We start from the raw sequence: 20,595 nt of genomic DNA on the forward strand, positions 1-20,595 counted from the left end.
TTGCTACAGCACATCAACTCCTTGTCATGGTAGCCGCTTTGACAAGCCTGATTTTATTTCCTCCGCGCATGATTGTCTGCCGGGACAAACCCGCCACGGCTACGACTTTACGGAAGTACCGGTATAACTTGGATAAGCAAGTAATACCCATAGAATGATGTCCTTTGCGGTCCACTTTGCTCTTCGAGATCGGCAGCTGGTCAAATATGCTCAGCTGCTGTCAGATCCAAAGTCTTGACATGGCAATATCTGCAAATGAGAGCAGACGAGCCGAGTTCACCAAATATTGGCCACTCTAAGTAGCGGTAGGATTAGAAAGGTCGGCTAGACTTCACCTTTCAGACCTTACCCATTTAGGTTTCCAGGGCTGTGCAGAGTTGTGAGAGAATCATGCCAGTTTTCTCAACTTGCATGAATCGCATCGATTCAATTAATAAAAAGCCATACTCTTCCTCAACTGCCGTTCTCTCTGCGTACTTTGCAGCTCCAGACGTTCAACGGCATACTTAAGCCGCTCTTTCTTCTGAACCAATCTTCTCAACTCGAGCGCTTTCGCTGCGGAACCAGCCTCTCCACTGGCTGTATGTCTCTGTCCGCGTGTCGAGGTTTTGCGGCTCTCGGAGTTAAGTCTTCCCTCCTGCAGTTCACATTTCGCACGGAGACCTTGTTCGCGACGAGAAAGCTTTTCAACGTGGTTTGAGGCGAGGGAGAGCAAGTGTGCGATGCTTGGGGTGATTTCGTCTAAGAGGGCCTTTTGGGCTTCACGGATGGTTGGTTCGGGGAGAAGCTCGAAGTGCTTATTAACAAACGTCAGCATGGAAGCTCTTATTCGTGACTGCGGTATATTCTTACCCTTGTTGTTTGCAGGACTTTGGAAATGCGTGGGAAGTCGCTGACGCCAGAGTCGAGGATAGCGATGGAATCGTCGACTAGACCGAGTGAGGAGTGGAGGGAACTGACTGAGTTTGCGAGTGACATTGCCATCTTCTCAGCGAGAACTTTCTGGAGTGACGTCAGTCGTAGCAAAACGAAGCGAAGAAAAGAATATGCTGATTTTTGTTCCGCAACTCTGATTGTTTACATGAGGGGAAGTCCCGACGTTATCGGCAATATGTAAAAGCGGCGTGGGCTCACTACCAAAAGGGGCTAGTCCTCGGGTCTCCGGACAAACCTCGTTGCTTCCGTTCTTGCTTGTCGCACCCTTTCCCGGTTCATCAACCGCATCAGCTCTTCACAACAGCATCACAACTCGCTGTACATACCGCTACAATGGCCTCTCTCCTCCCTAAGAAGTTTCCTACGCCCATCGGTATGTCCCGTTTCTTTCCGGACGTTGCGCAGTCTGCGGATACATGAGCTTGACTAACCCTTCACACAGCCAAGCCCCTCGGGCCCTTCTTCGCTGCCGGTACGTACTATAATATCCTCGATTGCATCAAACAGGTGGACGATGTCTTTTGCGGGGCGAACTATCTTTGATAAAGATGGCGGGAAAGGACTGCAGTTACTCGGGTGCTAACTCCGCGGCTAGGTCTGGTCATCCTCTACGGCATCAACTCGGCCTCCAATGCCATGGCCAACTGTGAGTCGCTTACTTTCTAATATATGCACCTGTCGAGATCTTGGATTTTTATTTTTTTCTTAACGGCGAGTTTTGCTGGCGAACCATTGCTAACATCCGCGCTTTCCAGCCGCCGAGTACAAGAACGACCCTCGCAACCCCAATCGCCAGGCCGCTAAGCACTAGATTTCCGATACTGGAGTTTGATTGGAATGCCAATGTGATGGCCAGTTGATCGACTTCGTTATATCACCATTGCCGTGATGTTGCGAGCAGTTCCCTGTACAGACATAGACTCTACTTGTCATGCAATATAATGAATTGACAAGTTCTACTACCATTCCATCCGCTGTCCATAAACCTCGTGTGGCAGGTCTTTATACGCGGTGTACCCTTCTTTTCTTACTGATATCCCGCGCCGTTGTAGACTTGCCAAAGGTACCCATAATCAGATGCCGCTTTCCAGGCTACCAAGGTGTTTCGCCTAGTTGGGCGGTGTATCTCGAGGATACATGTGCGACAGTCTCTCTCATGATCACGTAATGCAACCTTAAGGACTGCCTGTATATCAAATCAAACTCGTGCATAATTTGGGACAATGCACTTGCCGCAACAATCCCCTGTTTATCCCAAATCCAGCCTTATAGATATTTCGAGTGCCCGTCAAGCACAGTCTTAATGCATGCTTCAGTTGACGAAGACCATCTACTTCGAGACTGGTTGGACATAAAATTTGCTTGGTATACGGAATAGTCGTGGATATTGCGCTAGGCCCGGTTTGGGTATATAATCCCGTGACTTCGGGGAATCGGGTCTCGCGCTTCTCCAAAGTCACCGTACGATAGCAAATTCAAAACGAACAATCTCAACATTATCGCCAAACCGCCCAACATGTCACAGTTCCGCGCCAAGAAGCTCGACATTGGAGGCTTCATCAACATCCGTGTTATCCGTGATCACACTAAGCGTAAGGTTTTCGAACAATATGAGCCTGAACGGTACGGCATCCTTGACTTGCATCTTTTCAATATCCTTACCTCCTAGACTGTTCATCTTTATACCATGGAAGAAATTGCTAATTCTGGTTGCTATAGACAAGCCCTCCGCTACATAATCCGAAACACCACGCTGCCCCAGCGTGTCCGCGCCCAGGCCCAACTGCAGCTCTCGCAAATGCACGCCTACACCCGGTCTACGCAAATCAAGAACCGCTGTGTGGCGGGAGGTACAGCCAGGAGTGTTTTCCGAGACTTCAGGATTGGAAGAGTAAGCAAATGCTCTGCAGGGCTCTGTCTAACGCCGGTCTAACAATGTTTCTCCTCCAGTATCAATTCCGCCAACAGGCGCTCGCGGGTGAGCTACCGGGAGTGAAGAAGGCTAGTTGGTAGAAGGTGTTATATCCTTGGGATGAAAAAGTCTGGCAGGTTGTCTTGGTTCGCTTGAGCAAATGGGCGTTTTATTGTAGTGTCATATTCGAGGACGATTGTACGATAAGTTACCTGGATTAGACGGGTCTATACATGTTATTCCTGCTGATGCTGCTGGTTTGTGTCTTCGCCGTTTCTTTGGTTTCGAAAAAATACTTGAGTCGCTAGTCTTGCCTACACCCGACTCGGGGGGTTGCAAACAGAAACAATCATGGATTGGAGCTTGAGGTCACTGGTGAAGCTAACGAAGCCTGCATGAGAAAGTTCACTTAGCTTCTCTCCTTTTCTTCTCACCCAGATCCTCTACTTTTCTATTCACTGTGTCCCCGAGTTTCATCCCCCATCGAATGTCATCAATTCGACTCCCCGTCCAAGACCTATATTCATTCATCATTCCTACCTTTCGCAGACGTCTCTACAGTGTCTACAATAGACATGTTCGTCTTCCGCAGGCAGGATCTGCCTCTGGATCCTATATTCCCGGCAGATTTGAAGAATTTTAGAGTGAGTTACTTCAAGCGTATCCTCGACTTTACAACAAATCATCTGGAATGGTTACTTCATCAACGAGAAAGACCAAATCCGCAAAATCGCAGATCCAGAACAGGGATTTCAATATAAGATTAACAAAAATGACCGCTGGAATGAGGTTTAGCGCAATGCAATGAACGGTGCGGGCATCTCTCATGGCAACTCACCCCATTCTCGAGAACCAACGCCCTTCAGAAACGACCGCACCGAGATCTTAAATTTATCACTAAAGGGGAGCAGAATGCATCCGCAGATCGTGCTGTCCCGCCTCCGCGACCTGGGTCTCATAAAACTCTGCCTCCCTCTCACATCTGGCCCTAAAAAGCCGCATGTCCCTATCTTGGTTTCAAAAAACCTAACCTCCGCCTCACGAATCATCCTTGTTTTCGGCGAACCCGTGCAAGACCTCGAGATATGGGGTTACCGTACGATAGGTACGGAGAGCATAAACGCCGGTTCGGCCGTGGACTTCGTCAAAGCAATCCTTCAGTCTAACCAGGACGCTAAGTCATTCTGCGAACACAGTCAAAGGCTACAAAGAAGGGTGATAAAGCCGTTATTCTCGCAAATACCGGTCAGCTCATCTGGCACTGCGGCCTGGGCAAAGCAATGACTATCGTTACTCAGTTAGCCTTACCTCGCCCGTCAGCTGTTGATCCGCCTCTGGCGGAGACTAGGAGGAACAAGATCCCTGAGAATAGAAATTGGCAGGAACATGTTAACTCTGTTTTTGAGGGAATTCTCGCAGCTCGTGGAAGGCTTGTGAGGAGGGATGCGAAAATTGAAATTATTGGTGCTTCAGAAGGGGGACTTGGTGCGGTTAGGTATCTGGTAAGGAATTGTATGTGGTCCTTTCGTCTCTTCTACGCATTCCTTCTATTGATTCAGAAAAAGAGTATTAAATGAATTTTGTTTTAGGGCCCGCCTGGCGCGACAATATCTCAGCACTCTGCCTCGCTAACCCGCTACACACTAAATCCTTCGACCTCATCTCTTCCGAACCCAACACTACCGGAAGCAAGAACGCAGGTTTAGACTCTGCATCTTTCCCATCCTTCGTATCCTCCCGCTGTCGTGCGTATGTCCTGTCCCCCAAGCCACTTGGCGTCCCAATCTCAATCACAGAGATCCAGGAATTAGATCGTGGGTGGAATTGCTATTCATCAGGGAGGAGCTTAATGCAGAGTGTATTTTACCCATACCTTGGAAGAATATGCTGGCTTGGCTGGACAGAGCTTATGAAAGCCCTGAATTTTGTGAAGCGCAGCTTATTGTCCGCGACATTCGAGAAGAGGAGGTTGTTTCGGAAAGCAATGGGGGTGCGAATGGGGCGTGATGTTTCGTTTATGTGGAATGCGATGGAGAATAAGGCGTATACCTATGTGCTTCGATTTTTCTGGATTTGGCTGAAAGTGGAGATGAACTGGCATGAGCGTATTTCACTATGAATCGAAATCGAGTTGAGAGGTTCGTAGGTGTCTTGGGTCGTCGGCAGCCAAGCACTATGCTCAGATAATGAGGATAACCCGCCTAGCTAGCACATAAGCCATCATTTTCAGAAAGTATTACGTTGCCCTAGTTTCTACAAAGACACCTTTACACTTAACTTGCCTCGTATTATGCAAAAGCGCCAAAAAGCTAGTGTATATACAACTGACTAATAGTCAACTCTGGTCTACTCTATATAAGCCCTTACAATTGCCTTCTTCCACTCTTCTAACGAAATAGCCTTCCCCATATACGGTACAAACCCCTTCGGCACACCATACTCATCTCCATCAGGACCATGACTATCATACTTCGGCACCTCCAAAAATGCATGGCTCCTATCACAAACCTTCAACGGTAGGGTCCCACTCCTCAACTGCTCAAAACACTCCTTGTCAAAGGTTAAATTAATGCAGTCCTTGCACCACCACATCTCACTCGCACCTTGCCAGTAGCGCCCGCAGCTGCCGTCGCAGATGGCGAAAACAGGGACGGAGCATGGGTCTTCACCACTGTCGTCTACGTCGTCCCCCTTTGCTGACGCAGGTGCTGAAGCTGGCTCTGAGAGTGAGTGCGAGTGCGAATCCGCAAGCGAGACAGGTTTAAGCTCGGGCGTGCGCGGTAAACTATTCGGTGTACCTGGACGCCTGGGTTCTGGCGTCCCAGGGCCTGTTTGTAGACTGATGCTAGGGCTAGCAGTGTTTACTGCAGGTCGACTGCGGGGACTTTGCTCTTTCCGTTCTTTCTTGCTGTTATGGTCTTTTCCGTTCGTAGTCCTCGTCGGCTCGTCAATCAGCGGCATTGAAATCCCCGGGCCAGAGCCCGCATTCACATTTGCAAAAGCAGCAGCCCGACTCGCCAGAGCCGCCATTGCCACAGCAGCAAGGGCATTCGCGTCATCATCCAGTGGCAAAAACACAAGCAGTAGCCTCCAATAAGCGAGATAATCATTATCAGCGTCATCATCAGATAGCATCTCCAACGCGAGCTTTACCACACTCCGCACGATTTGCTTAGCTTTTTCCTTATTCCCCGTGACGACGTAGTACCGCGCGAGATAGAGCTTGGCTGGGAGAATCAGGTTGCTTTGGGACGCTGACGCTGACGACGCCGAGCCTTCGTCCGGTGTGATTGAGGCTATACGGTGTAAATATTCCTGCGCTAAGTCTGAATTCGGCTCGGCAGATCGTGCGCGAGACAGATAGGTTGGCGCAAGTTTCAGTGTCAAACTAGGCAGGACGTAGTCGATGTCCAGGAATGAGCGAGGGAGGTCTTCTTTCAGCGCCGTTTCCCACAGAACTATAGCGCGCTCTTCGCTGTCTGTTCCGTCCTGTTGAAAAATCTCGTTTGCGTAGTGGTACCTAATGTAGAAGAGGCTTGTGTAAGCCTCCATTTGGGCTGAGAGTTTGATGGCGTCTTCGTAGACGGTCTCGATGAAATCGAATTGTCCCGTTTCGACGGCTGTATGGAGAATGATGCTGTGGAATGCTTCTTCCGAGGCAAGGTCGACGAGCATCCTGGACAGATGAGAGTTGCCTTTTCTCTCACGAGAGCCGGTAATAGTGTCAGAGACAGCACCGGCTTGAACGGTCTTTAGCAGCTCCAAGATATCTTTCCAGAGCCGCCTATCATAGTATTGCTCAATGATAGTCAAGATCCGCTTGAAGCATGCATTATCAACCTTTACCGATTCCGTGAAAGATTCAATTGCCGGATCAAACTGCTCCGCATCCCAATATCGCTGGCCGCGGTCAAATAGCATCTCTGCGAACGCCCGGACGTTGTTTAGCTTCAACATCCATCTCTCATCTGTCTTAAGTCTGGCTATGATGTCGTTCAGGATGTCGATCGCTTCGCTGTTTGACGGTACTACGTGCGCTAGGTAGTATGATGCTCGCCAGTTGGTGGGGTCTAGGGTCAATGCGTGCCGGCATCTTTGTTCTGCTTGGAGAGAGAAGTTGTAGTCGTATAAAATGACGGCCACTTGAACCTCCCAGAGGGAGTCTTTCTTGCAATCAAGCAGGGTGAGCGACCACGCTTCAATCTCGGCGATGTCCTCTAGGGTTGGAGCAGCGGTTTCTGGGTCGGCATCGGTGTCTGAAGTAGGGTTTCGGGTTGCGTCAGTGCGGTTTATCTGCGTAAGTTAGTCCAATATGTTCTTGATAAAGGTGTATAGTAGATGGACAAACCTTCTTTAATACACCAAGAATGAAGGAAAACGCATACACAGCTAACTTGTGCGGTGTCTCCTCTCGTAACCAATGCACAACCATCCGTTTCGCCAAAGTCTGAAGCAGTTCCTTCTCTGGCTCTGAGCTACTGATCAGATTGCTCACCCAAGCCCTTTCCTTCCCATCGGATATATCAGCGATAGCCACCGACTCCTTCAACCACCTCACAACCTCCCTGACAGCCCCATCCCCTTCGAGCCAAGCCGATCTCGCCATCCAGGCAAAATCGCTCGCCGCCTGGGGATCCTCCGTCCAAAGCAGTGCATCAGTGGATGCGCCATCCAGGAACAACCTTGCAAGAAGTGGGCCTACAACCCGTTTGTATTTGCGATCTACAAGCGAGAGGTCAACGGCGGCCATATGCTGGTAGAAATAATTCACTGCGTAAGGCCGGATTGTGTCTCTCCTTGCGTCCCGGTCCTCAGTGAGTATGCGGAGACATGTTACGGCTAGTTTGGCCTCTCCTGTCACTTTGTCGTCGCGATAGATGTAACCACTTGTATGCTGCAGTTTGTGTTCGAAGACTGTCTCAAAGTCAAATTTGTCGTAGAGGACTGGTGGACAAACAGTTCGAAGGAAGTGGCGTATGATATCGATTTCCTCGGGCAATATTCTCTTTGTTGTTTGACGGTGTTTTTCCGCTGTTGAAAGCTGGCCCTGATCTCCCTCAGGAATCAAGTCGACAATCTCGTAGGAGCGAAAATCCACATCCCCGTCACTATCAACTTCAAAAAGCGTATACTTGAGCTGCAACTTTGCCTCGAGCGTCAAAAGCGACAGCTCACCACTCTGGACGTACAGCACCGCAGCCACCTGCTTAGGTTTCAGCCACTCCCTGCCGTACAGAATCCAAAGAATAATCTCATTTATTTCGACGATCTCTTTTGCGTTCCTCACTTTGTTCAACGACTCGATCTCGGCCTGTATTTGCTGCGACCGTTCCCTTCCCGCGTTCTTAAGAACCTGGTCGATATCATTCACATAATCTAGATGGCTTATCCGCTTCAAAATCGTATTAATACGAAAGTAGTCACCGCTTGTCTTATCACGCAGCTCAACGCGGATTTTCTTGCGGAGATCCTTTACACCAAGGCGTTCTTTGTTTCGCAAAGCCTCGATCATGTCCATCCGCGACTCGATATACATGTCTATATCAGGTCGATTCCTTTCGCTGATGTGGATAGTCTTGAAGCCGATATCCTTATTCGCCGCTGATATCTGCTCAAATGCCCGTGGCCGCCCGGTCAGTAAGATGCGGATCTTGTGGTGAGAGTTCGCGCTCGCGATGGCGTCTGCCAGGAAGGAGACGAGAGTGTCCCCAACAACATCATTTAAGCCGTCAATCACAATAAAGAAATTGGCGTCGATCATCTGCCCTATATCCGGGTTATTGAAAAGTAACTTGGATGCGATTTCATGAGGGTCCATATCGCGACTCCTTTCACAGATTCCCGCGACAGATTTCATAAAACTCGCATCGGCCTGTACAAATTGCCAGATCAGGGACTTCGTGATCACATCAATGTGGTTCGTTCGCTTTAGGTCTTCTTTCGAGTCACCTTCGACGAAGTAGAATGCTAACAGTGTTCTGGAGTCTGAATCTGGATGCTCGGCTGTAGCTGCTGTTGTAGCCGAACTGCGATTCCGTAGTCGGCGGATAATAGTTGAGGAGAGATAGCTCTTCCCCGAACCCTCAGGGCCTTCTATTGCTAAAATAGGCGGTGCATCATCACTCCCTCTTTCCCAAGCCTTAAACTCGTTCTCCTCAAAAATCCACTGGCCTGTAGCTGGCACAGCACACTTGCGATAGTTGTAGTAGATTCTCTGCCAGTATGGATCTGGTTCTTTCTTCTCCTGGTCGAGTTTGTTGTCATCGAAAGCGAGCGTGTCGAGGATCCTCTCTTTCCGTCTCCTCTTATCGCTTTCTTTAAGTGAATCCGACCGACTTGCAATCAGCATATCAATCTTACTATTCACCGCACGGCTGATTGCCAGATTCTCCCGCGTACTGACAGCCGCCTGCGCGGCGAAATTGAACGTTTGTGCGGTGACCAGCCGTCCCTCTTCATCAACAAGACTTTTCATCTTTTCCAAGAGATCCGCGATATCGTTATCGTTGAGGAAGAGGAGCTTTGAGAAAACAATTAGTTTGCGCCGCTTCGAGCGCCGGAGTTTGATTGTTCTGTCGCAGATTTCGACGAAGAGTTGTAAATGCTGGACGGCGACTTTTGCGAGTTTGGCGTCGATACCGCCACGAATGTAGTACTCTAGTCTTGAAAGGTATTGGGAGCATTTTTCGAGGAGGGTTGCTAGCGATTCAAAGATACCTTGGTAGCCTTGCCAGGCTTGAATGACCATAGACACGGCATTGAAGCAGAGTTCCGAGGGGGGGAAGGCCTATAGAACAACAGGTTAGCAACAAGCCTGTCGGGAATGTTACTCTTCAAAGGAAACAAACTCACTTCGCCTGCTCCGCCAGCGACGACGCCGCCGACTGTGTCAATAAACTGCAGAGTTCTCTCGAATGCCGAGCGAATGCTGCTGTCCTTTTTCGAGGACATGTCTTGTGCCTTCTCGAGATAGGAAAGAACATCTTCAATGCTGAGATCTGTCTGGATCTTGGAGTCATCACCAGCCAGCTGGATGACCCGAGCTTGAACTTGGGCCCAGATATCGACAATCTCGTCTTTGAGAGTGGAGGATCGGCGCTCCAGCGGGGGCGCTTTGGCGGAAGATGGGGATATCGTCATTTCGCCTGAGCAACATTGAGCAAGATAGATGCTTGGTGCAAGTTGAACAAGAGTGAGGGTGTGAGAGGACAAGGCTGAGTGTGGGGGATCAGCATTTGAGGCTGTGTTGGAGGCACTTTAAGCAGGTGTTCTTAGGCTGCTGCAGCCAAGATGCTAGTTTCATTTAGCCCTAACTAACCAGCGGTGCATAATTGCTATATGGATATATCCATCCATTCTTGAATGAGCCAGACAATTATCAGAATTGAATAAACAAACTGAGAGAGACCGCAAATAGCGATCTGCACAACGATTAGCTTGGGAGTTTCGAGCGTAGGGCGTTTGCCAATCCTTTGACGTTCCAGCAAGTTCCAGACCTGCCACCGACAAACTAACACTCAAACGCTCAGCCCTGCCATTATTATGCTCTAGAAACGATCTCATCATGTTATGAAAGTCAGTCAATACCAAACAGAATCTTTCTTTCTTCTACTGACAACCATCTGAAGACATTGCTGGATTTATCAAACTCTGCCTCCATCGATTGCTCAAAATCCGGTAGGTTGAAAAAGCTTTCCGCATATCTCCCTCCTTCCTAACAAGAGATGCACCTCTATCCATGATGCGGAAGACAGATAGTATGAGATAGAGAAGCCTCTCATAAACGAAGCATAAGGGGAGGAGTCGCAAGAAGAAACCGAAGACCAGGGAGCGTTGCTTGCCAGACGGCCGGACCACCTACGATAATAACGCGCTTCTCGTCAGGACTCTGCGCGTGCTGCGAAGATCCGGCTATGATATCTGGACAAAATGGAGCAGTTGTGCGTTAAAGAGGATGGATAAAGTGGGTTGAAGATGGTAGTCAAACAGGATATTCGCTATATTCGCAAATGACCCATCAGCGAGGCACACCCCGATGTCCCCAACCGGGCTCTTTCTCTACGCCATAGCAGACGACGTAATTACCTCGATTGTGTCAGTGAGGAAACGGACGATCCTGGACAAATGGACTCGTTGGCAGTTAGGAGCAAGATATTCCGGGCTGGACGTGAGGCCGGGTATGGTCTGCTTTTACGATACAGCACGGAGCCAGAAACCTTTCAGCCACCTTTGGGCATGTCGTACTGTGCTTTCTCTTCGACGAGTCGTCCACTCATGGGATATCTCACCCGTCAGCAACGACTCGCTTGCTACGAGCAAGATACAGTCAGTTATTTGCAACCCCTGCTTAAAGCAGCTTATCGCCTTGGAAATAGAGCAAAGCATATACGAAGCCAGAGAGACATTTCAACGCGACCGAGCTAGAGCCTGAGAGATTTTGAGCCCACGTAAAATACCAAGCTTGTCCCATGTAGTCGATGATTTCACATAGCTATTGAGTGTCCCGTAGATATTGCAGGTTCAGGCCCAGGAATCAGCGCTTTTGACGGAATATAGTACGGTATCATAGCTGAGGTAACTGAGAACATCAACCTTATCGTCCTATATATCTGTTCCTAAGGGCGGACATGGACACAGATATGGAACCGTGACAGGGCGGTTTAGTGGCAGTAGAATACGTAGTCGGGCCCAAAGATGGCCGCGCCCGTTATATTTATACAGTGCGACTACAATTACTCTACCTGTAATGAAAAGTGGCGAATATGCAACCAGCTGTAAAAGTGTGGCGGAATTGCGCACGTCTGGAGTAGATCTGGACCTCCAAGCCTGACTTTGTGGATCATTCAAGGAGTCTCAGGAACACTTAGTAAGGTATGAATGCGGTATGGGTGCGTTTCCTCTATAACCGTCAATGAAAGAACCTAAGACGGTTTTGAGGGGTCCCCACTATGGTGTTATAGTAAGCCCTGTAAGGCCTCGGGGCCAAATCGGCGCGAGCGAGACCGATCCCCCGCCCGTACTTATTCAGCAACGGGGTGCGCTCACCCGTCATCATTTGTCAGTTCATCTACCAAAGCCTTCTGGAAGGTGCACATTCCTCGCTGAAGGATCCATGATTGGCCACTTCGGGTTTGTTGACGGGTGGCTCTCCGTTATGCGTCAGGATTCAATCCTTCAGAAGTATGTGAGTGCTAAAGGTATATAAGGGTGCTGGTGTACCGAGAAAGAGTCCTTCAACAACAAACACAATCAATCTGCTTGAACTCTAATCAACAAGTCCAAAGCTTCACAATATTGACGACCTTTTCACAATGGCTAAGCTTCTCACCGTCTTTGGTGCCACGGGCAATCAGGGCCGCTCCGTCATCAACACCATCCTTGCAGACCCTGTCCTATCCAAGGAGTTCAAGATCCGTGGAATAACGCGAGATGTCTCCAAGCCAGACGCCAAAGCTCTGGCAGACAAAGGCGTTGAAATCGTTAGCGTATGTGGTTACCCCGCAACCCACATTGTTATGTCCTACATCGCTTACCTACTCTCCAGGCCGATATGACTTCCATTCCCTCTCTAGAGCAAGCCCTCAGCGGCTCACACTCCGTCTTCCTCGTGACAACGCCCACGTTCACTGAGAATTCCGACCTAGAACTCACTCAGGGCAAGAATGTAGCCGACGCCGCGAAGCGAGCGGGTGTGCAGCACCTGATTTTCTCGTCGTTACTCAACGTCTCCGGATCAACAAGCGGACGGCTCAAGAACGTGCCCCATTTCGACCACAAGGCCCAGGTTGAGCAGTATATTCGCGACCTTGGGATCCCAGCCACCTTTGTGCTCCCAGGGTATTTTATGTCGAATTATGTTTTCTTGGGAATGTTGAGGAAGGGCGAGGACGGCGTTTATACCCTTGCTTACCCTGTGAATGAGGGGTCGCAGTTCCCGCTTGTTGATATTGAGGCAGATCTTGGTGAGTTGTTTCCCTATCAGTTCACTTGTAATGAAGCTATAAAGATTAATGTGGTTGATCAGGTAAATACGTGGCTACTGCCCTCAAGAGCCCATCCAAAACACAGGGCTCCCGAATCCTCGCAGCAACAGACTACTATACGCCTACCCGCATCCTCAAAGAATTCGAGGAAGTGACAGGCCACAAGACTAGGTTCATTCAGATCGACCACGAGACCTACAAGTCTTTCATGCCGGGTTACGTCGGTCTGGAGATGCTGGAGAACCACCTGTTCATCGAAGAGCCGGGGTACTACCTTGGGCAGAGCTTAAAGGATAGCTTGGATCTCTTGACTGATGCTGGCTTCAAGCCGACAACTTGGAAGGAGTTTGTTGAGAGCCATAAAGGTGCCTTTGCGTGAAACTTGAACTTTCGGAGAGTGGTTATGGGTCACGGCTTTGATGGCTTATAGGAGTATCAGACTGCCTCCGTTTTTGGCATATTTCTTAAGTGCACCAAATTGAGAACCTGCAGGCTTCCAGTACTTTTATGCTCATTTCTTATTGCCACCTAAGTCATGATATTTCAGCTAAAGAAAACTCAATACATTATTATACATTAGCTAAATTTCATGCCTAACCCTACTTCGCCTCCTGCGAAGCATCAAAATCCCAAAACTCCTCTATTTTATCGCACGGAGATGCTGTAATGGCGTTTTGGAATGGACAAACCCAATATTCGGGCTCGACAGTTCATAGCCCATAATTCTCAGGACCTCCCGGTGACCACGAAAGCACATCCCTCGGTAGAATTGCAAAGGTATGAGTTCTCCTCCTGGCGGTAGAAGCCCCGGCAGAAGAATAATCCGTTAAGAATCCTGTGCTCATTCCGAGTAATATTCGGCCCCCCACCCCCCGCGGCATGGTATAGTCCTCCTAGCATCACCCAGCAATCCGTAACGTTCATCTTGGCACAGATAGCTTCACCAGTTTGGGGGCACGATCGAATTCCCAAAAATGCGAGCCTGGGATGGCCAGGGTTGCCCCGTTCTCGAATGTGGTCTTTACTCCAGGAACCATAAAGCTCATCATAACGTCCGACCCAACTCGATAGCCTGATTTCGTTTGGTCTTCATGGTCCACGTGGAAGTTCTGATCGTCGCGGTGAAGTCTCTGTGCTTTTACTCCAGGGCAGATGTCGAAGGTCATTGCAATGGATAGGATGGCTTCACTGGTGTATGTGTGTTTGGTCTCTCCGTAGTACTTGGACGTGGCCTTGTCAATAAAGGTTCCGGTCAACTTGCGAATGAGTGGGTCGACAATCCACTTCTCCCGCACAGTCTTGCTTCTTCCACGAGGTTTGTGCATCGTCGAGTCTCTGGAGGAAATAGGTCTCCCTGCCAACTTATTAACATTCACCACATAACATCTCGTCCCTCCGGTAGTCAACATACCTTCCATGGCTTATCTGCTTCAAGGTATGGCCGGGTCTCTTCATTTACTATTTCGACTGTCTCCACTTTCGTGAAATTCTTTATGATACAACATCCGTCTCGGATGATAGCCTAAATGATGGCTAAATCGTCTGAGCGGTCGATACGCTGGACTTGCGGAATTTCAATGGCCATTGATGTGTTGAATGGTTCTGATGAGGCTTATGATGACGAGACAACCTGATATCGATTCCCAATTGAATAGACACGACCTCATCGTCGTTCACCTTAATGGTATGCTGTATACAGAGGAAGCTATCACCTTATCGGGTGCGAGTCTCCATCTTTCGATTCGGCAAGTGGGGCCGTTGACTCTAACTGAAATGTCTAGGCTTTGATCCCTCTTCAATTGTCTATAATAGCTATCTGCTTCGTTCCTGTTGGCGGGGAGTGGTTTGGAACCTCGAGTGGATGGTGTGGGGTTAGAGCTTGGATGGCTTCTGGCTGTTTCTTCCAGCTTTCGTATCAGCTCGCCGAGCTCCGCTATCTCTGTCCAATGACCATGGATGAGCTTGTCTGGTCTTCTTCAACAACTTGTTCTGGCTTTGCTGCCAGAATACTCGATTATACGCTCGATAATCCCGCAGCTATCGTTCGCTGGCTGCCGTCGGCAAACTTGTCTTCAGGGTAGCCATCGCCGGTGCTGATCGTTCTTCTATATCTGACAGGCTTGAAGATGGCCTTGCGGGACTCAGGAGGCTCATGCCTCAAATGCCGAACAAGGAAGGTGCGCTGTGATCGAGCTTTGCCGCAATGCTCTCAGTGCAAGCAGAGGTCTCTGGACTGCTTCTTTCCTGAAGCCCATCCACGCCTGCTTTGGCTCCCTGTCAGAACACAGGTGGATTTCAGTTTGGATCAGGAGCAAATTGAGCTGGATATGCATGTTAGGCGACAACCTTTGTTTAAAGGTCTGTTGATCACTCTGTGGTTGAAGAAGGCTCATCAGATCGTGGACTAATAATTTGCTCAATAGGAAAACAGCAAGCTCGATATGCTGCCGATTTGCTTTCCCTAACATCAGGTCATCAATCAGAGCTACTTTGGAACAGCTTGACTATTCAGCGGAGGGAATAGATGATGGAATGAGCACCTCCAGCGGACCTTTCCACGCCTTCCGCTGTGAACGCACCACGGGCAAATCGACCCTGTCCACAACCACATCCCCGAATTTCCCAGGGCTTGAGCTGTGGCGGCTGTTGTCAGATAACTTGGGTGACGCACTGAACGAAGAGGACATAATTACCGCGCCTTGGTCGAAAGAACTTTGCTTCCCGGACGAGCTGCTCGAAATCAATCAACAACCAGAGGAAGCCTATCCTCCTCTTCAGCTGTCTCAGCAAGAGCAGTACCTGCCAGAGTCATCGATATCCGGGACACTTTTCACATCAGGCCATCAGTCATATCCCCACCTGACCTCGAAGAGTTTGCAATGTCTACTGCGAAGCTCTTGCTCGATCACTACCAGAATATTACGGCAACGCTCTATACACCAGCCTCAGTCGAGTCCAAAACACCTTGGGAAGTCTGTTATGTGCCGAATGTTCTAAGCACTCTCGGCGAAATTGCGCTTACCGGCACTAGCAGCGACGCCAAAGCATCATTATTGTTCGCCGTCCTCGCTAATAGTGCGTTTAGATTGGACATTCTCGGTTATCCTTGTCGCCCTCGAGCCAAAGACTGGCGCTACGCCACGTATCCGCTGGGCTACCAAAGAAAGAGAAGTACAAGAATATACTTATGCCTCTATTAAGTATGGTACGATATGTGCAAGAACAAACTCGAAACGCGTATTGGCTCACAGACTGACACTGCTGAACCAGACTGTCAGCGGAGAGATGAAAAATGCAGCGCATTACCTGCGCGATATTAACAGATTATCGCTCTTTATGGGATCCCCAAAGCGCAGAAGTCGCGCAAAATCCAGATGTTGCACAGTATATATGTCTACCTGCGAGTCTTAACAGAAGGTCCCCAAGTTCATAAAACAAGCCTCCGTCATGAGACATGTGAGAACTACCAATCCGGCGCAGATTCTTGGTCAAGTTCAAGTCATAAAACGTGGGGTATACTGCTACAGGAGCTATTCAGCACATTTGATACAATGAACCTGGACATTATGCAATGTTTGGCACCGCCAAAGTCCACTTTCGAAGAGATATATTCAATACCGGATTCGTTGTCAAATTAATACTGGAGACGACTCAACTGGCCAAAGAAGTAGAGCAACTTTGCCACCGAAGAGCGAAGAAAACAAACTACGACGAATTTGCGGAAAGGGTCAAAGAGCATGAAAATAAAATTTGCGAATGGGACCAATTCTATAAGGCAACCACCTATCCAGCAGACCCCATTGGCACTCCACCATTGAAGGAACGCTTCCCTAATCATCTCACACAGGCTGTATACACTGCTTTGATCATTTATTTCTACCGCTCTGTCAGGGACGTCAACGTCATAACATTGTAACCATATGTTTAACAAACTATATACCACCTAACGGAGTATGACAAGCATAAAAAAAGGCACAAAGATCGGTCCTCAGACATATGTTGGCCTGCAATCATCGCAGGCTGCGAAGCCACGACACCTCGATTCAGACAGCAGATCACCGACTGACTAGAAAAGTCCACCAACTCGAGTGGCATACTCATGTTCAGAGTGGCTCTCAAAGCCATCCAAAAGGTTGGGCCGCTCGAGCGACCCCAGGCAACCAGAATATTTCCTGGAGTGTAGTCCTGGGAGAGTTGAGTGACATGAGAGTCTTGGTCCTTAGTTAGAAACTGGGAATTGACAACACGTTACAAGGCCTTATAACCGTCATGAGAATCGCCGCTCTCAAACTGCAAGTAGACCTGGAATTCAGCATGCAAACTCTCCTAGTCGAATTCAGTCGGCATGTTGAGCAACAAGTCGGTGTGTACTCACAGCTTCGCTGGTATTTTCGAATGTGAACCTAGCGAATTCGTCGCAGATGTAGACCTTCTCACGGCCTGCAGCAGCGGCAGCGTCTGCCGCGAGTTGAATTTGACAGCTTTTCCACATCAACAAAAACAGATACGCGGCCTCGTCGACGGTGCTCCCCACAGTAAGCAGTCCATGGTTCTTAAGAATCATGCCTATCCCTTCTTTACCAAGAGCACTTGCTAAAGCTGCTGATTCGTCCTCTTCTAGCACGACACCACCAAATTCTTTATACACACTCTGAGCCTTGACGTAGAATATTGCAACATCTTGATTCAGCATTTCAAGGGGCTGCACAAAGGTAGACCACGCCTTGCCGTAGGTGGAATGAAAGTGACTTGCAGCATTAACGTCCGGTCGAGATTTATGGAGCGCAGAATGAATCAGAAATCCAGCTGCGTTGGCAGGCCGTGTCCTGTTTCCTCCAACGGCGATGCCCGTCTCGTCGACTAGAATTATATCAGACGGCTTGATGATACCGAAATGAAGGCCGAGACTAGACATTAAGATGGGCTACTCTTGCCAACTGAAGTCAGAACGCGAATTGTGGGCTACCATACGGGTTAGTCCAAAACCTGTCAGGGAACCCTGGGTCCCGCAGTGAGATATGACCACTCATTCCTTCGACAAAGCCATGTCTCGCAAATACCCTGAATTCTCCGGCCATGTGATTCAACATGTATTGTCTCTGCAGCTCGGTGTCGGTGGACCTGGGAATTCCAGGAGGGGAGTGCCCTGAGAAATCTTCTCCAAAGCTGTCCCTTTTCGCTTTTGCTCGCCATTCTGTGCGAGGATTTGGTGATCAATTGAAGGCACAATTATGCGTGCTTGCAAGTATTCTTGAACTCAAGCTCACCTGAATGTCGCTTTTTAGCTAGAGAGATATACACGAATGTTGTTGAACGCCAGGCGAAAGAAGCAGGTCTCTGTCCACCTAGCACACCTCGGTGTTGCCTTCTCGATATAGAACAAGGGAGGCGGCTCTGAATCAGCAGACCTATCACTTGTCTCGGTAGGCCGTTTCGATAGTCCTTCTCGTGGAGACCCCATCTCCGGAATGATAAGACATTCCACGGCAGCTCTATCTTATGCCCATCCAGCGTTCCATCACCCGGAAGACATTCTTATCACTAAAAGTAGTATCTATCTGGGATTTCGCAGATTATATAACATTATTCGGCAATGGTCAGTTCTTGACTATGGGTGCAAGCCATAATTCATCAGTGAACCGTCTCGCCTTGGATCGACCATTCTCAAGTCTTTTCATTGGCATAGATTTCCATAATGAATGACGAGAAGAAGTCATTGGGCCCTTCCGAAAGCAATACAGACTTGGAGCCGACATATAGCCTTGGTGTGGGCGTTGTCAAGAACCATGGAGATCTACACCGATCTTTCACCCCTAGACAGATCCATGTTAGTATCACCGATCCTGGAACCAAGGAAGCCCGCTTACATTGACAGGTCATCGCGCTGGGTTCCAACGTCGGAAGTGGCTTGTGTATTGGTACAGGCAAGGCCTTTGCTAATGGAGGGCCGGCAAATATGATATTGCCATACTCTACTGTCTGCATCGCTATCTGGGCTCATCTACAAACATTTGCGGAAATGACCATCGTCTCTCCAACTTCGGGAAGCTACATCGACTACGCTGACCGATGGGTCGACCCGGCTCTGGCTTTTGGTGCCGGTCTAGCTGAGTGGCTGGGTATATTCATCCAACCCTATTCCACAAAGAGCTAATAGTTGGATCTCAGGTTGGACGGCCGTCTTCGCATCCGAGGCTACATTCTTTGCCTTTCTGGTAGACTACTGGACAAAAGACGTTATACCAGAAGCTGCTTTACGTATGTCTTTCCCCGCACCTATATGTGTAGGTAATCTCACACCGGTCTAGTATCCATCTTCATCGTGATATGTCTAGCGGTATTCTTTCTGCCAAACACCTACTTCGCCTGGCTTCATTATTTTGGGCCCCTGGTAAAAGTTATTCTTTTCGTTTTCTTCGGTATAATCTCTCTGGCCATTAGTGGGGGGTGCAGGGCTAACTGGCTCGGTCAAGGATGGCAGCACTTGGACGGACCTCCCAGCATTCAAAATGGCTTCGAAGTATGCACCCGTATATAAACTCCATTTCAGTGGACCGGAAACTTAGTTATTGCGGTTTAGGGCTTTGCTAGTGCAGCTCTTCTTGCCGTCTGGGCCGTCGGTGATCATATCTATATTGGCGTATTGGGTGGAGGAGCACGGTCGCCGCGCTATTCATGGCACATGCGGCCAATGCGGTTCCCTGGCGCGTGACTGTCTTTTATATGGTCTTGATTACCTTTGTCTCTGTGATTGTGCCATTATCAGAAGCCAGACTGCTCGGTGGCTCTGGCTCGCAGCCTCTCCATTCGTGATCGCCATCGACAATGCCGGCATCAAGGTGGCTCCGGACCTGGTCAACGCCTGCATGATCATTCGTATCGTGGTCATTGCGCTAGAGTGTATCTTCTTGACTTCTCGCATGTTGCGAACAATGGCCCTACAAAAGCTCATACCATCGTTCATCGCCGAGGTCGATAAAAGGGCCGACCCCGCTGGGCGCTCATGATTACTGGCGTGGTTGGAGTTGTTTTGACCTACATCAGCCTAAGCGGTAGGTAGTCGAGCTCACAGCAATAAAACGGACAGTGCTAATCTAGAGCAGGGAAGGGAACCGAGTTGCTCAACTGATTTATCGCTATTACTAGTGCATCCTTCTTCATCAACTTTGCCATCGTAGCTCTTACCTCCTTCCGCTTCCGCGCAGCCGTCAAGGCACAGAAAGGGGACCTTCTTTACAGAGAGCTACAGCTGGAAATCCCCTCTTTGGCCACTGACTCCGATCATTGTTCTCGTGCTCTCCGCCCTACTCCTTGTCAGCCTACTATACATCAGTATAAAACCAGTGGTATACCTCTTTCTGCTGATATCTTTTCTTTCTAAGGTACATACACACCAATTATGCTTCACAGGATGGCACCGGTTTCACGGAGTACAATTTCTTCTCAAACATCCTTGGTATCCTGGTCATACTGATACCGACAGCGCTGTATAGGGTTATCATGCGGACCAAATGGGGGGATCCAAGGACGGCCAATCTGGTAACCGGGAGAAGACAGTTGTCGGAAGAGGGGATCTTGTTATTGGATAAGCACTACAATCAGCCGGTTTGGCGGAAGGTTGGGGCATATGTGAAAGTTTGGTAGGTCGACACTCCGTAGCAAGGGTATTATACTGGGCCCCAGACGTAATTCTGCTCTTTGTTCCTCAGTCATATTGAATATTGCGAGATGTGTCGTAACAAAGGTATATACTCCTCCAGGAAG

At 49.0% G+C, this 20,595-nt stretch overlaps 10 protein-coding genes across 10 annotated transcripts, besides 1 other annotated feature; 6 read left to right on the forward strand and 4 right to left on the reverse strand.

Moving 5' to 3' along the window:
• Window positions 1-20,595: part of a sequence feature (contig 1.79 190..209053(-1)) that runs on past both edges of the window.
• On the reverse strand, window positions 381-1,037 carry ANIA_04612 (DASH complex subunit SPC19). Its single transcript, XM_657124.2, has 2 exons — window positions 853-1,037; window positions 381-796 (listed from the first exon to the last, which is right to left on the reverse strand). The coding sequence occupies exons 1-2, from the start codon at window positions 982-984 to the stop codon at window positions 431-433; spliced, it is 498 nt and encodes a 165-aa protein (XP_662216.2). The 5' UTR covers window positions 985-1,037; the 3' UTR covers window positions 381-430.
• ANIA_11444 (F1F0 ATP synthase subunit i) lies at window positions 1,233-1,905 on the forward strand. The gene is made up of 4 exons (XM_050611684.1): window positions 1,233-1,309; window positions 1,379-1,408; window positions 1,532-1,582; window positions 1,692-1,905. The coding sequence occupies exons 1-4, from the start codon at window positions 1,270-1,272 to the stop codon at window positions 1,745-1,747; spliced, it is 177 nt and encodes a 58-aa protein (XP_050467685.1). The 5' UTR covers window positions 1,233-1,269; the 3' UTR covers window positions 1,748-1,905.
• ANIA_04611 (mitochondrial 37S ribosomal protein uS14m) lies at window positions 2,453-2,949 on the forward strand (the record flags this gene model as incomplete). The annotated part of the gene is made up of 3 exons (XM_657123.1): window positions 2,453-2,559; window positions 2,656-2,827; window positions 2,887-2,949. The coding sequence occupies 3 exons, from the start codon at window positions 2,453-2,455 to the stop codon at window positions 2,947-2,949; spliced, it is 342 nt and encodes a 113-aa protein (XP_662215.1).
• ANIA_04610 (uncharacterized protein) lies at window positions 4,129-4,855 on the forward strand (the record flags this gene model as incomplete). The annotated part of the gene is made up of 3 exons (XM_657122.1): window positions 4,129-4,360; window positions 4,438-4,597; window positions 4,753-4,855. 3 exons carry the CDS (start codon window positions 4,129-4,131, stop codon window positions 4,853-4,855), a joined length of 495 nt encoding a protein of 164 aa, XP_662214.1.
• Window positions 5,195-9,988, reverse strand: ANIA_04609 (uncharacterized protein; the record flags this gene model as incomplete). The annotated part of the gene is made up of 3 exons (XM_657121.1): window positions 5,195-7,141; window positions 7,197-9,635; window positions 9,701-9,988. The coding sequence occupies 3 exons, from the start codon at window positions 9,986-9,988 to the stop codon at window positions 5,195-5,197; spliced, it is 4,674 nt and encodes a 1,557-aa protein (XP_662213.1).
• Window positions 12,106-13,329, forward strand: ANIA_04608 (NmrA/HSCARG family protein). Its single transcript, XM_657120.2, has 3 exons — window positions 12,106-12,333; window positions 12,393-12,810; window positions 12,873-13,329. Exons 1-3 carry the CDS (start codon window positions 12,160-12,162, stop codon window positions 13,208-13,210), a joined length of 930 nt encoding a protein of 309 aa, XP_662212.1. The 5' UTR covers window positions 12,106-12,159; the 3' UTR covers window positions 13,211-13,329.
• Window positions 13,752-14,249, reverse strand: ANIA_04607 (uncharacterized protein; the record flags this gene model as incomplete). The annotated part of the gene is made up of 2 exons (XM_657119.1): window positions 13,752-14,185; window positions 14,243-14,249. 2 exons carry the CDS (start codon window positions 14,247-14,249, stop codon window positions 13,752-13,754), a joined length of 441 nt encoding a protein of 146 aa, XP_662211.1.
• ANIA_04606 (Zn(II)2Cys6 transcription factor domain-containing protein) lies at window positions 14,958-16,151 on the forward strand (the record flags this gene model as incomplete). Its single annotated transcript, XM_657118.1, has 4 exons — window positions 14,958-15,189; window positions 15,263-15,626; window positions 15,671-15,906; window positions 16,033-16,151. 4 exons carry the CDS (start codon window positions 14,958-14,960, stop codon window positions 16,149-16,151), a joined length of 951 nt encoding a protein of 316 aa, XP_662210.1.
• ANIA_04605 (uncharacterized protein) lies at window positions 17,080-17,746 on the reverse strand (the record flags this gene model as incomplete). Its single annotated transcript, XM_657117.1, has 2 exons — window positions 17,080-17,157; window positions 17,207-17,746. The coding sequence occupies 2 exons, from the start codon at window positions 17,744-17,746 to the stop codon at window positions 17,080-17,082; spliced, it is 618 nt and encodes a 205-aa protein (XP_662209.1).
• Window positions 18,527-19,838, forward strand: ANIA_04604 (uncharacterized protein; the record flags this gene model as incomplete). Its single annotated transcript, XM_657116.1, has 5 exons — window positions 18,527-18,658; window positions 18,707-18,950; window positions 19,000-19,089; window positions 19,273-19,351; window positions 19,412-19,838. 5 exons carry the CDS (start codon window positions 18,527-18,529, stop codon window positions 19,836-19,838), a joined length of 972 nt encoding a protein of 323 aa, XP_662208.1.

The sequence above is a fragment of the Aspergillus nidulans genome, chromosome III (genome assembly GCF_000011425.1).
Source record: "Aspergillus nidulans FGSC A4 chromosome III".
Lineage (NCBI taxonomy): Eukaryota > Fungi > Ascomycota > Eurotiomycetes > Eurotiales > Aspergillaceae > Aspergillus > Aspergillus nidulans.

What these genes read in the sequence shown, in the direction of transcription:
- ANIA_04612 (XM_657124.2), bottom strand. Translation starts at nt 984, where the DNA reads ATGGCAATGTCACTCGCAAACTCAGTCAGTTCCCTCCACTCCTCACTC. An exon ending in AAGTCCTGCAAACAACAAGG is followed by an intron (nt 797 to 852) that starts GTAAGAATATAC and finishes TTTGTTAATAAG; the next exon opens with CACTTCGAGCTTCTCCCCGA.
- ANIA_04608 (XM_657120.2), top strand. Translation starts at nt 12,160, where the DNA reads ATGGCTAAGCTTCTCACCGTCTTTGGTGCCACGGGCAATCAGGGCCGC. An exon ending in AAGGCGTTGAAATCGTTAGC is followed by an intron (nt 12,334 to 12,392) that starts GTATGTGGTTAC and finishes CCTACTCTCCAG; the next exon opens with GCCGATATGACTTCCATTCC. An exon ending in TGATATTGAGGCAGATCTTG is followed by an intron (nt 12,811 to 12,872) that starts GTGAGTTGTTTC and finishes GTGGTTGATCAG; the next exon opens with GTAAATACGTGGCTACTGCC.
- ANIA_11444 (XM_050611684.1), top strand. Translation starts at nt 1,270, where the DNA reads ATGGCCTCTCTCCTCCCTAAGAAGTTTCCTACGCCCATCG. An exon ending in GAAGTTTCCTACGCCCATCG is followed by an intron (nt 1,310 to 1,378) that starts GTATGTCCCGTT and finishes CCCTTCACACAG; the next exon opens with CCAAGCCCCTCGGGCCCTTC. An exon ending in CTCCAATGCCATGGCCAACT is followed by an intron (nt 1,583 to 1,691) that starts GTGAGTCGCTTA and finishes CGCGCTTTCCAG; the next exon opens with CCGCCGAGTACAAGAACGAC.